At 33.2% G+C, this 12,878-nt stretch overlaps 1 protein-coding gene across 1 annotated transcript in view; it reads left to right on the forward strand.

The window, feature by feature from the left end:
- Positions 1–12,878, forward strand: part of TNKS (tankyrase) — a 179,164-nt gene that overhangs the window by 21,529 nt on the left and 144,757 nt on the right. Inside the window, exon 2 of the mRNA XM_068531939.1 lies at positions 4,775–4,999. Coding sequence (XP_068388040.1) covers positions 4,775–4,999 — 225 coding nt within the window. The remainder of the gene's footprint in view (positions 1–4,774; positions 5,000–12,878) is intronic.

A 12,878-nucleotide genomic window follows, 5' to 3' on the forward strand; every position in this document is an offset into this window, starting at 1 on the left:
ACTTTAAGCAAAAAGAATTTTTCTGTAAAAGCTAAATTATACCTGTTGTACAACTCTCAGATTGGAAGTATTATAGCACATACTGTTTTGTTGGTAAAAATCAGAGTATTACTCTGTCTTAATTTTTAACAACCTTTGGATCAGAGGGAGATGGTTCATTGGTTTTCCTTTTGTACTTCATAATACTGAACCATATATATATATATGTAGCAACATTCCTTTTAAAAACTGTGACTTAACTTTTTTAAATGTGTGCTAGCTTGATGAACTGGGACGCTGAAAATCTTGTCTGCAGTATGTCTGTAATGCTTTCACTTAGGGACTGTTTCTTTGAGTTAGTTACTGATACATTACTTCAAATTCTATGTAGTTCTTTGAACTGACCCTAATTATTATTTTTACTTTGGTTCTTTAGACCCAAATAAACAAATCAATTATAGAGATAATTATGACTACAAACCTTGGTTATGAAACAAAGGCCTTATATAACCATCAGAGATAATGAATTCTCTTTATGTGTGAAAAATAATGCATATGCATTCAACATGGATAGAATGGTGAATGACCAATTATGACTTGTACTTAACAGTACAGGTAGAGTATATGTTTTGATAAACTTTTTATGTATGGTTTTCTAAATTACAGTACTTTAAATAGGAGACTTATTTGTTTCATAGATAACAAAACCTCTGATTTAATAATGTATTTTAATACAAAATCAAATTAGAAGAGTTGACTTCATAATTGCCACATAAAATGTATCTTTACTGATTTTGACTGTTCACCTCTACCTTCTTTTATGAACTTCTATGTGTACACCCACATATATTTTATACAAAATTATGTTTTTATATAATAATTAAGAAAACAGATAATCAAAAAGAAAAAAATTCCATACTTCTACTACTTAGTGATTTAGTGATTTTTAGTGATTAGTGATTTTTTTAGTGATTTTTTTCTACCCATCTATGTATCAAATACGTATATATATTTTTTCTCCTATATTTTGTTTTATATATTTTTAATCTAAAAGACCGATTGATCTAAAAAAAAAAATCTATGTTGTTGAATTTTCTATAATATCCTGTTGTGTGTGTGTGTGTGTGTGTGTGTGTGTATGGTCTATACCTTTTTTGGTGATTTTTTTCATTGTGGTAAAATATATGAATTTTAAAATGTTAAAATTTTGTTTATTTTAAGCAATTTAAAAATAAAATACCATTTTAGCCATTTTAAGGTGTATGACTCAGTGACATTAAGTACCTTCACAGTGTTCTAGCATCCTTTTAATACAGGATGGTATTATATCAAAAACCATCATTTCATCATTCACTTAACAGAGTCTTTATTGTTGGGCATCTAATTTCCGTGATTTTCTATAAATAATGTTATGATAAGTATTTTTTTTTAGTAAGCATTCAATTTATACTGTTTTAATACAGTACTTTTAGATCCCGTATTACACATACAAGTAAATCTAAAAGGAGGGGGAAATACATGTTACATTTGTATACCAACATTAATGTGCCTGCAAGTTCCTATCATAACACAAAATTCTAGTGAAACTGTTAAAAGTGGCATATCCAGGTGTATGACTTCTATCTACAATTATATCTGGGACCAAATGCATTCACATTCCTCCACATGACTCCACAAGACCACTTCATAAGGATTCACGAGCCCCAACATAGCACCAAATGAAGAATTTCCTTGCCACCAAAGATTCAGGGAATGAGCATAGAACTCCAAAAACTACTCTGAAGATGACTCTCTTTATGTTTATTCTCACCATTTTCCAATTTGTTTAGATGTAGCTAAATATGGTCTACAAGTACCTGCAAAAGAAGTTGGCCATAAAATTACTTAAAATAACACAGCAAAATTTAGTTCTCTGCAAAATAAGTTAATATAATACTGTTTGTTCCCTCCCATAGGTAACGTTGGATTTGTAATATTTAATTTCCTTCACTTCTATTTTAAAAGAAAGAAAAAACATACAATAGGGGTAGCCAAACTATTGCATGGAAATATTTATCCCTTACTTTCCCTCCACTTTACAAAGCAAATTGTATGATTCTAACACTTTTAAAACAAAACAGACTTTAGGAATAATTTGTTCTAAACTACCTGTATAAGTTTCCTGTGGCTGCTGTATCAAATTACCACAAACTCTATGGCTTTAAAAGAAAGTCTTTTCTCTCACAGTTCTGGAGGCTGTCAATCCACAATCAGTATCACTGGGCCAAAATCTAGGTGTTGGCAGCTCTGTGCTCCCTCCCAGGCTCTAGGAGAATCTGTTCCTTGACTATTCCTGGTGGATGCCAGCATTCCTTAGCTTGTGGCCACATCACTCTAATATATTATGATAAATATCCTTGATGCAAAATAGTTGTTCACATATGAATCTTTTTTTAAATGATAAAGTTTGAAAAGAGGTATTGTTGAGTCAGAGAGTATATTTGTTTAAGGCTATTCACGATAGTGCTACATTTTTTTCTAAAATGTCATACCAGTTTTTATTCACATTATCAGTATGTGAGCACAGTTCCATTTCACCACTTTCTTGCTGATACCAAGCATTTTTGTTCTGTTTTGTTTTATTTCATATTTTAGATCTAAAAGTTTTAGTGAAAAGTAAACACACTCTTTGCTATTTTGCTTCAAAGTCATAACGTATATCTTTTAAAGTGCCAATTGATACGTTAAGAAGTATCTTATTTTATCTTTATTTATTAGTGAAGAAAAGAAATTAGTTCTCAAACATTGTTAATGCACTGATTAGGGTGAGTTTGCACTCAGGCTTTACTCAGATCTGTAAAGCAGGAAAATCACTAAATCTTCATGGGTAAAGAAAGCACCTATGGCCCAGTGGGAGAGTAGGGCTGTGATAGGAGAGGCAGGAAGCACATTGAAGTCAGAGAATTAAACAGAATGTAATATCTGTAAAGTTTGGCAGATATTAAAGAAACAGCAAGATGGTGATAGTTACATTAGCATGTACCCTATACTTTTGGTGTTCCAATTACTAATATGAAATTGACTTCTTTTCACCCAAAATTTTCAACTTAATTTGAAGGATATTTTCTATGGAAACCTAATTCCGATAAATATCTGTGGAAACATATCTTTTACTTTGAAGACTTTTTCTTAGAGCCTGCTTTCCTGGAATGAGTGGATTTCTAAAGATAGTGTGGAGGACATAACGTTGAAATTAACCTTTTTTTTTTCCTTCTATTTTCCACATAGTTCTCATTTATTTAGTTTATATATGCATAAAATAAAGGAAGAGGGCTTCCCTGGTGGCGCAGTGGTTGAGAGTCTGCTTGCCAGTGCAGGGGACATGGGTTCGAGCCCTGGTCTGGGAAGATTCCACATGCCGCAGAGCGGCTAGGCCCGTGAGCCACGACTACTGAGCCTGTGCGTCTGGAGCCTGTGCTCCGCAACGGGAGAGGCCGCAACAGTGAGAGGCCCGCGCACCGCGATGAAGGGTGGCCCCCGCTTGCCGCAACTAGGGAAAGCCCTCGCAGAGGAACGAAGACCCAACACAGCCATAAATAAATAAATAAATTAAAAAATACATCATTATATTTAAAAAAAATAAAATAAAAAAATAAAGGAAGATATGACCCTTATTGCTTTTCAGTTTTATTTCAGATGTCATTTTCTAACAACATTGCATGGTAAGTAATAGCACGGAGGTAGTGATACCTAGCCAGTTAAGTTCTAGTTAAATTTAAAGTAGGAAAGAAAGGATCATAAATGAAAGTATTAAGCTGGTGAAGATAAAAATGCTAATATTTGCAGTTTCCTTTTGTTTTTTTCAACCCATTGCAATGTAGCTTGTAATTTCATCACAGTACTATAATGACTTTCAAATTGTCAAAATGACTGTTCTTTTCCATTCGCCATTGATCTCACTAAATGCTCATCACGCTGGACTTTGCATAGTGTTGTTGCCCTTTGACTTCCATAATGGTGTGTTTTCTTGCTTTTCCTTACCTTTCTCAGTGCTTGCCTAGTCCTTACAGTGCTTTAGATTTTTTTCTAGCTCTTCCGACAACCCCCCACCATTTTTCTGTCTGAAAATTGTGATACTTTTCACCAGTGTTCTGGCTCTGTATTTCCAAATGCCTGCACTCTCACTTGTTTGTCATAAAATTTCCCCAACTCAGTAAATCCAAGCTTGAATTGTTTCACCCAACTACCCATTCACTTAGTTTGGCTACCAGTCCCAAGGATAGATACTATGGCATTATCTTTATTTTTTCCTTTTCAAATATCTTGTAACCAAACTATCACCGCACATTTCTGGTTTCCATGTGTTCTTCTCCAATTGCCCTAGTGTAATGTTGAGTGTTGTGATTTGTCTTAGATTTGGTTGTCATTGGTATTTAAATAACCTTTATTAAAACATAGAGATGGATTTTATACATATGATTTTGTCTTGTGAAGCATGAGGGGAAAGTGAATGCCTTGGACAGGAATCTTGCCTCATTCATTTTACATTTCTAGCACAGTTGCCCAGCACATAATAGATGTTGAAGAAATGTTTTTTTGAAGGAACCGCGCAAATTAAGGGAAGAGCTTTCTTAGTTCTAAGTTCTGTGAGATGAGAGAATCCATTTGAATGGCAACTTTTTTTTTTTTTTTTACCTTTTGCTATAGAACACAGTACTTCAGTTGTTCATATTTTTTGATATTGTTAAAGGAATTCTAATGGTTCTTTTTACAAAATTGACTTACTGTATAAAATATTTTCCCTCTTCCGTTTTAGGTTTTGGAAGGAAGGATGTGGTAGAACACTTACTGCAGATGGGTGCTAATGTCCATGCTCGTGATGATGGCGGTCTCATCCCGCTTCATAATGCCTGTTCTTTTGGCCATGCTGAGGTTGTGAGTCTGTTACTGTGCCAAGGAGCTGATCCAAATGCCAGGGATAACTGGAACTATACCCCTCTGCATGAAGCTGCTATTAAAGGAAAGATCGATGTATGTATTGGTAAGTATTATTTGTTGATATCTAAATTGTATGATCAACCTGACAGGTGTAACATTTTAAATGAAGATTTACCCTTCTTCCTTGTTTTTTATTGCAGTGGAAATAGTGTTCCCAGAGAATAAATAAAAAAGGCTTTATTACTTCTTATTCTTAGAAGCAATTCTTTTCCACCAAGGGAAAGTAGAGAGATGGAAATCTAAAGTTGGTTAAGAACAAGTTTCACAACATTAACTCTCCAAATGTGAGACAAATGTCCACTGGTGTGGAACTAAATTTTGATGGATTACTGCTATCAAATTTAGTTAATTTACAGTCTCTTTAAAAGACTGCAAGTTTTCCATCCTAGCATCAATGAGAACCATTATAAAGTACAAGTTCTTACTGAACTGGATGACATATTTGGATGTTTTAGGTTGATTCAAGGAAAGTCATCTAGTACTAAGGCAAAACCTTTTCCTTTATGTTACTAAAATTGAACACCAGCTATTTTATTAGCACTGGAAAAGATTTGAGTGGTTTGAATACAGTAGTTCAAGGCCTCATATTTTCAACATGTGCCATAGTCTAGAGAAAAAGCAATTTCAAACAAAATTGAAATTTTCAACGATTTTAAGTATTATGATTATATGAAATTGTATTCAATCAGCATGTCTTTCTCTTTTATATGTATCTAAGTATATTTTTTTTAGATTTTGCTATATTGTATAAACTCTTTCATTTTGAATCTAAAACAAGCTTCTAGAGAACAAGCATAATTTCTCCTGAGTGTATCATCTCTTTCTTGAAACTTAAGGTGGTGGATGTTCGTTTAGCCTGTGGCAGGTTGATTTACATAATTGTTGTCTTCCTGAATGGCATCCATTTGTTTAGTCAGATATTTTTATGATAAAACTCAAATAGATATGTCATTTTTAAAGATACAGAGGCAGTGCCATTATTAAGATTTTCTCCCTCTTCATAGCCATCTCTTCCAGCCTCAAATATATTTTTTAGTTTTCCTGAAATTATTGCATTGCCTGACAAAACTTCTTTATCCCATTCTCTGTCATTATCCTTTGTCACTTCACCATCCATTGATGTGACCCTTTGGACACCCTATCCTTTTTGATCTTTGACATCTTCCATTTTCACTTGATTTACCCATTTCTTCCTATGTCTCTCACTAAAACAGCCATGTCCTAGACTAAGTCATTTCATAAAACTAACCCAAAAAGCTTGAACTTACCACATATTCTCTGACCACTAAACATCTTAAGTTACTTGTGATAAGTTACTAAGTGATAACAATTATTGAACTTGACATGTATTCTTACCTAATCTTCTAGACCTTCAACTTCCCTACTTTCATCCTTTCTTGCTTCACTTTGTCATATCCATTGGATTTTTCTGTCATTAGTTATAGAATTTTATACAGTTTTCACCTTCTTGGAATATTATCCCTTTTAGGCTTCAGTGTTCTATTTTCCTACCTGTACCTCTCTGAATTTTTCATTCTATCAGTGCTTTTAATACCTTATTGAAATTAATATTCCTCTCCTCCTCCTAAATCCACCTCCCAAAAGTATATAATGAAAATGCTCCTTTTATCTACGTTCATTTATTGGTTTTTGAGTGTCAGTTATAAATTGAGGTTTAGTTTCAGACACCCCATTTCCTACCATAAAAATACTAAAATTCATTCCATAACTGAAAGTATAAATATATACCTCTATAAACATTAGAATATAAAACCAAACTCTTAATATAAAGCTATATTATAAATATTCCTTTTGGGTCATTTTCCTGCATGGGCAGAATTGAATGAGGCCTTTCTAATTCTGAGTGCAGTGATATTTGTATCTAAACTATATACTTTGTGTTCCTAAATCTCCCACAGGCAAGCATAGGCATTCTTTATTGCCCAAAGAACTTTTAAGTACAAAATTAATTTTTCTGAATATTTTTATTGATGATTGTGATTCTGACGTTATAGATTCTCCTCTTGAAGTGATTAAACCATTTTTTTTCCCACTGAAAACTACTGATGTCTTACTTTATCCATTAAAAATTGCAAAGGAGCATGTCTTTGCTGATGTTGTGTGCTTTGGAGATGTAGATTTGTTTCATCCAGTTGTGGATTCAAAAGGCTTTACACGTCATAAGTCAGCACATCACACTTTATCTTCAGTTCCATTGATCATAGTAGAATTGGTCACCATTTTGTTGATGATGATCAATAAGATTGTGTGGGACTCATTATAAGGACATAAATTTGTTTGATATTTGGGTGGGAGTTGAAGTTAAGCTTTTAGCTCTTAACCTCTTATGAGTTGACATTGGCTAGGATGGTCTAGGAAACCATCAATTGTATACTATAGAGTCTAAGGTCTAAATAATACAGAATATTCACAGAATTATAAAATATTTATTAAATTAAATAGAAAATACATTTCTCATCTATTTCTCATACAACTGAATCTATAAATCTTTGCATAATGGGTCAATAAAACTAAGAAAGCCTCCTGTATGTTATCTTGGCTAGATTGTTGTGTTGCCCTTGCTAGATTGCTGTGTATCCCAGTAAACCACAGATCTTAAAAAATCATATTGCTTTATTATATTTGACTCTTTAGAACTCTTTACATAATAAGAGGCATTTATTATGTATTTTTAACTTTTATTTTGAAATATAGATTCACAGGAAGTTGCAAATATAGTACAAAAAGATCCATGTATCCTTCACCCAGTTTTCCCGTGGTTACATCTTATGGAATCATAATACAGTATCAGAAATAGGAAACTAGTGTTGGTACAATGTGTATAGTTCTATGCCATTAATCACACGTTGAGATTCATGTAGCTACTACTGCAGTCAAGATACAGAACATGTTATCAGACTCCTCCAAAGATCCTCCTCATTCTACTTATTTATAGCCTACTTTTATAATGACCTACTCCCCATCCCATATCCTTAACCCCTGGCAACCACTAATATGTTCTCATGTGTATAATTTTGCCATTTTGAGAATTTTATATAAATGGAATCATACAGTATATAATTTTTTGAGATGGGCTTTTTTTTTTTTTTTCACTTGACCTTCCAGATTTTTTTTTTTAATTGCTGATTATTATGCCATGGTGTTGATGTACCATAGTTTAGCCTTTCACCAACTGAAGAACATTTTGGTTGTTTCTACTTTTTGGCTATTACAAATAAAGCTCCTGTGAACATTTGTGTACAGGTTTTTATGTGGAGATGAGTTTTCTTTTCTCTAGATAAATGCTCTGGAGTGTGATTGCTGGGTAATACAGTAAGTATATGTTTAGATTTTTAAGGAAACTGTCATAGTATTTTCCAGTGTGTTACATGATTTTTCATTCCTAACGGCAATGTATGAGAGATCTAGTTTCTCTGCATCCTTGCCCGGATTTGGTATTGTCACTATCTTTTATTTTAGCTGTCCTAATAGCTCAACAACGTTTTAATTTACACTTCTCTAATGGCTAGTGATGCTTCACATGCTTATTGCCATCTGTATCTCCTCTTTGGTAAAATGCCTCTTCATGTCTTTAGCCCTTTTTCTTGAAATGGAGTAGGATGTGTATTATCTGGGATGCTTTTAGTTGCAAATAACAGAATACCTCATCAATAATCGCTTAAACAATAAAATCTTATTGACTCACATGACAGAAAGTCTGCCCGAGGTTACAGGATTGACTCAGGAGTTTCAACAATCTCTAAAGAATAGGCAACCATGTTAGCTTTTCCCTCTTGGTTTCAAGGTGATAGCAGTAGCTCCAAGTGTCATATTCTCACATCAACATCCAAAGCAGGAAAGGAGGAGGTAAAAAAAGGGCTTTTTCTACTTAAGATTTTTTTTTAAGAAGAAAAATCTTTCCCAGAAAACGTCCTCTTAAGAGCCCATTTTTCAGAAGTAGGTTACATGTTCATCCCCCTGCAGTAACCCCTGGCAAACAGGAATGAGATTATCAGAATTAGGACCAATCATGATTTATCCCCTACATCTGGGCACCTTGCTTCCCAAATAAAATTGGATTTTTTTAAGTAGTAAGAAGAGGAAATAAGTTTGAGTGGATGATTAATGATGTTTCCACAGAAGGATAAAACAAGTAAGATATAAGACTTATTAGTAACATGCCTAGGAGTGGGATTGCTGGGTCGAATGGTAAGTGTATGTTGAATTTTACAAGAAGCTGCATTTCCCTGATGGCTGAATGTGTTGAGCATATTTTTATGTACATATTGATCATTTATGTATATTCTTTTGTGAGGTCTCTGTTCAGATCTTTTGACTTTTTTTCCTTATTATTCCCGAGTTTTGAGAATTCTTTTTTGTGTTATGGATATAGACCTGTGTTGGATTTATATATTGTGAATCCTTTCTCCCAATCTGTGCTTTGCCTTTCATTTTCTTAATGGTGTCTTTAGGCAAGCAAAAGTTTTCAATTTTGGTTGAAGTCCAATTTGTCAATTAAAATAGAAAAAGTATTTGGTGTCTGCCCAGCACTGGAATAATAAGGTGAGGTATATAATAGACAATTATTCTTAGGTTAAACACAGTTTATAGTGAAATAAGATTATAGTTTTAATTATCAATACATTGCAGAAATTCAGGAAAGCAGGTTTTGGTTTAAGGGTCTCTGCTTGAAGTGCTTTATGATAACTTAGGATACACTTTTAAAAATTAAAATGAAAGAATTAGCTACCCCATAATGAAAAATTGAATGTATTATGTGGCTCATTTTTAAGATTTAAAAGTCAGGTGGACCTTGTTTAATTAGAAAATAATTATCCAAAATATGCATGGTTATTTCTGTGATAACATTGTTTGCCCCTACTATTTGGAAGTATATTTCTAGAATCTAGGGAAATAGGTTATTTTTAATAACTTGTTGCCTGAAATCTTTCTGTGAAGGAAGACATTAATTTGTAATACTTAAACTTTTTTTTTTTTTTTTTTTTTTTTGGTTTGTGCTATCCCTTGGCTCTTCTGAGATCAAAAGACACACACAGATGTTCTTTGAGCTGTTTCTTCATGTCACTGGCTTTGGTCATAGTTTCTCATATTCCCGCAGTATTGAGACAGGAATTATAAGCAGTTTAAGTAGTTCAAAGACAGTCTTTATAGTTCTGGTGTAGTCTTAACCTCTAGTTCTCATTGGCATCTCGGAGTAGAGTGGCCGTCTGTCCACTCAATAGTATATTTCCTTTCCTTTTTTTTTTTCCCAACAAAACGTGAGTTGGGAGCCAAATATAAACTTTGGAGCACAAGTGTTAAGGACCAGAGTACCGTTTACCATATTTTAGTTTTTCCTACCTTTGTTATTTAGGGATCACATTTTCACATAGAGTCCTCTTCAGCCTGGGTCTATGAGTGAGGGAACTCCCGTGCTGTCACTTTCCAACTTGTAGCAGAAGCAAGGAATGAACTTATTTTACTAATAAGCCTTTGAGATTATGGAGAACATTGTTACTGGCCATAACCTAGACTACCCTGACTGACTACACTCTATTTATGAAATTGAATTCCTAAGTAAACAATAAAGAAATGGTTAAGAAGAATGACTTGTTTGGTTGCCATCACAGAGAAAAATATCTTGGAGCTGATCCCCAAGTGAATCAGGGTCATAAACACAGTTCAAAATGCTTTCCTACTTAATAATTAGCATATACAAGTGGTATGTGCATAGTGATGAATTACACTAAAATTGTTGTAATCAAAATATATTTGCTTTCTAATGCAGCTGTAGGGTCAAGTGACAGTCTCTTAAACTGAATCAGGTAAGGTGTCAATTTGAGCATGCTTCAAATCAGTTAGTGCCTTGTTATATGCTCCTTTGGTATTCTGCTTAGATTGTACTTGGTTCTTCTTGGCTGATCCTATTGTTAGTTTTCTGTGGTAAGGAACTAACAATAACTGTCTCATTTATTCTTGTATTCTTGTTGCCTATAGCTGGTATCTAATTGTATACTCAAGAAATGTGTGTGGAATGGCAGAGCAATTCACAGGAAGATGGCTAGGTTCTCTCTGGCTTTTTTGCATTACTTTGTGTTAATGTGGGTAAGGAAGTTGAGTAATTTTCTACTTCTTCTTGATTAGGTGGTATTTTGAGATTCTTTTATTTTAAAGTAATGTGAATTTGCAGCATGTTAGATAATCCTATATTTATATACAAATATAAAACGTATAGTCAGATATAAATTATGTTTAGATAATCTACCATTTGTCAAATCGTCATTCTTCATTAATGGTGGGTTGTTGAATATTGGTTCTGAGCATGCATTGACTTCTGGTTATGGATTTTCTATAAGGCATGGGCAGTCATACACTTTTTGTTGTTACTTGTAGATTAAACCCATGAGTTCTCCTGTCATGAACTGAAGAGTTGAGACGGGGGGGAGAAGAAAGAAAAAGGTGATGTTGGTACATTTACCAAAAATTGCTTTGGTTACATGATACATAATACAGTGTTTTCCCTTGAGGCAGCCCAAAGTACCTAACCAAACAATTTCACTAATATTTATATCCTATGCATGAAGCAGATGATTCAAATTACCTACCATTTTACTAGTGAAGAAAGGAGAAAGCTGTTACTTTGCCACAGTCTGTAGAGCTGATATAAAGTTGTTATAATAAGAAATGTTTTCTTGACTAAGAACAGAAAGTTCTCTCTGCTTAGTGAGATTTATTTGAGTGTATTTTAAGCATAAAAAACTAATTTCATTCTTTAAATGTGCCAAACAAATCCTTCTTTATTCTTAGTTCAGCTTTTTAGACCATCTAATATTTAACAAATTTAAAGTGGTAATTTTACCTTGCTTTAAAAACAAAAACAAAATCTTAAGATAATCTATTTACTAAAGCTTAAACTGTTTTTATTATTATAACTCACTCCTAAAGTAGTATCTCTTTCATAATTTCCAGGTAACTCTATTTTATGTATCTTTTATCTAGAAAGATATATTTACTTTCCTTGTTCAAACTCTATTTTAAATTACCTTATCTACACACTCGTGTTTCTCTTTGGATCATATAAATCTTTCTCCTTTACTAAATTACCTGATCACTTCCATGGTCCTTTGATGAAAAGTCCTGGAGCTTGGGAGTGGCATGGGATTGAGGGTGGGGGGAGGGAAGGGTGGGATTGCTTCTGGTACATTCTTGTCTTATGTTATTTCAAATATAATATATTGAAGATTAACAGCTTTCTGGGTTTTGTCTTAACAGTAATATTAAAAGTAATAGATGTTCATTTTAAAAAAAATTAGCAAATACACTGATAATAATTGTCACACCTTATTTTCTGGCCATTTAGATTTATGGTAGCCAATAAATGAAAATCGGTTAAACTGTAAAAAATTTAAAACTTAATTCCTCAGTTGTACTAGCCACATTTCAAGTGCTTAATAACCATATCTGGCTATTGGTTACCTTATCAGAGTGTGTAGATATTGAAATTGCCATCATTGTAGAAAGTTCTATTGGATAGTGCTGTTATAGTCAGTGTACCTGTGTCCATAGTCCTTTCTACATAAAAATGAGATCATTACACGCATCCTGTTTTCTTATTTTTTCACTTTGTGTTATGACCATATTTCATTATCTGTGAATATTTTTGTCTAATCTCATTTTTAAAGGCAGTCAAGAATTATATAGAAATAACCACTTTTTAAATCATTCACCTATATTAAGCCATTTAGAATATTTCTGATTTTTCACTATTTTATAAACAGTACTATAGAGACTATCATTTTCATTAATTACATATGTAAACCCTGATTACTTTAGGATAAACTACTGGAAAGCTAGAGCTTCTTAATAAGAATCAAAGAAATGTAGCTGCTGGAGTACTTGATTAGGGCTCTTGATTTAGTCTG

The sequence above is a fragment of the Eschrichtius robustus genome, chromosome 21 (genome assembly GCF_028021215.1).
Source record: "Eschrichtius robustus isolate mEscRob2 chromosome 21, mEscRob2.pri, whole genome shotgun sequence".
In the NCBI taxonomy this organism is placed as follows: Eukaryota; Metazoa; Chordata; class Mammalia; order Artiodactyla; family Eschrichtiidae; genus Eschrichtius; species Eschrichtius robustus.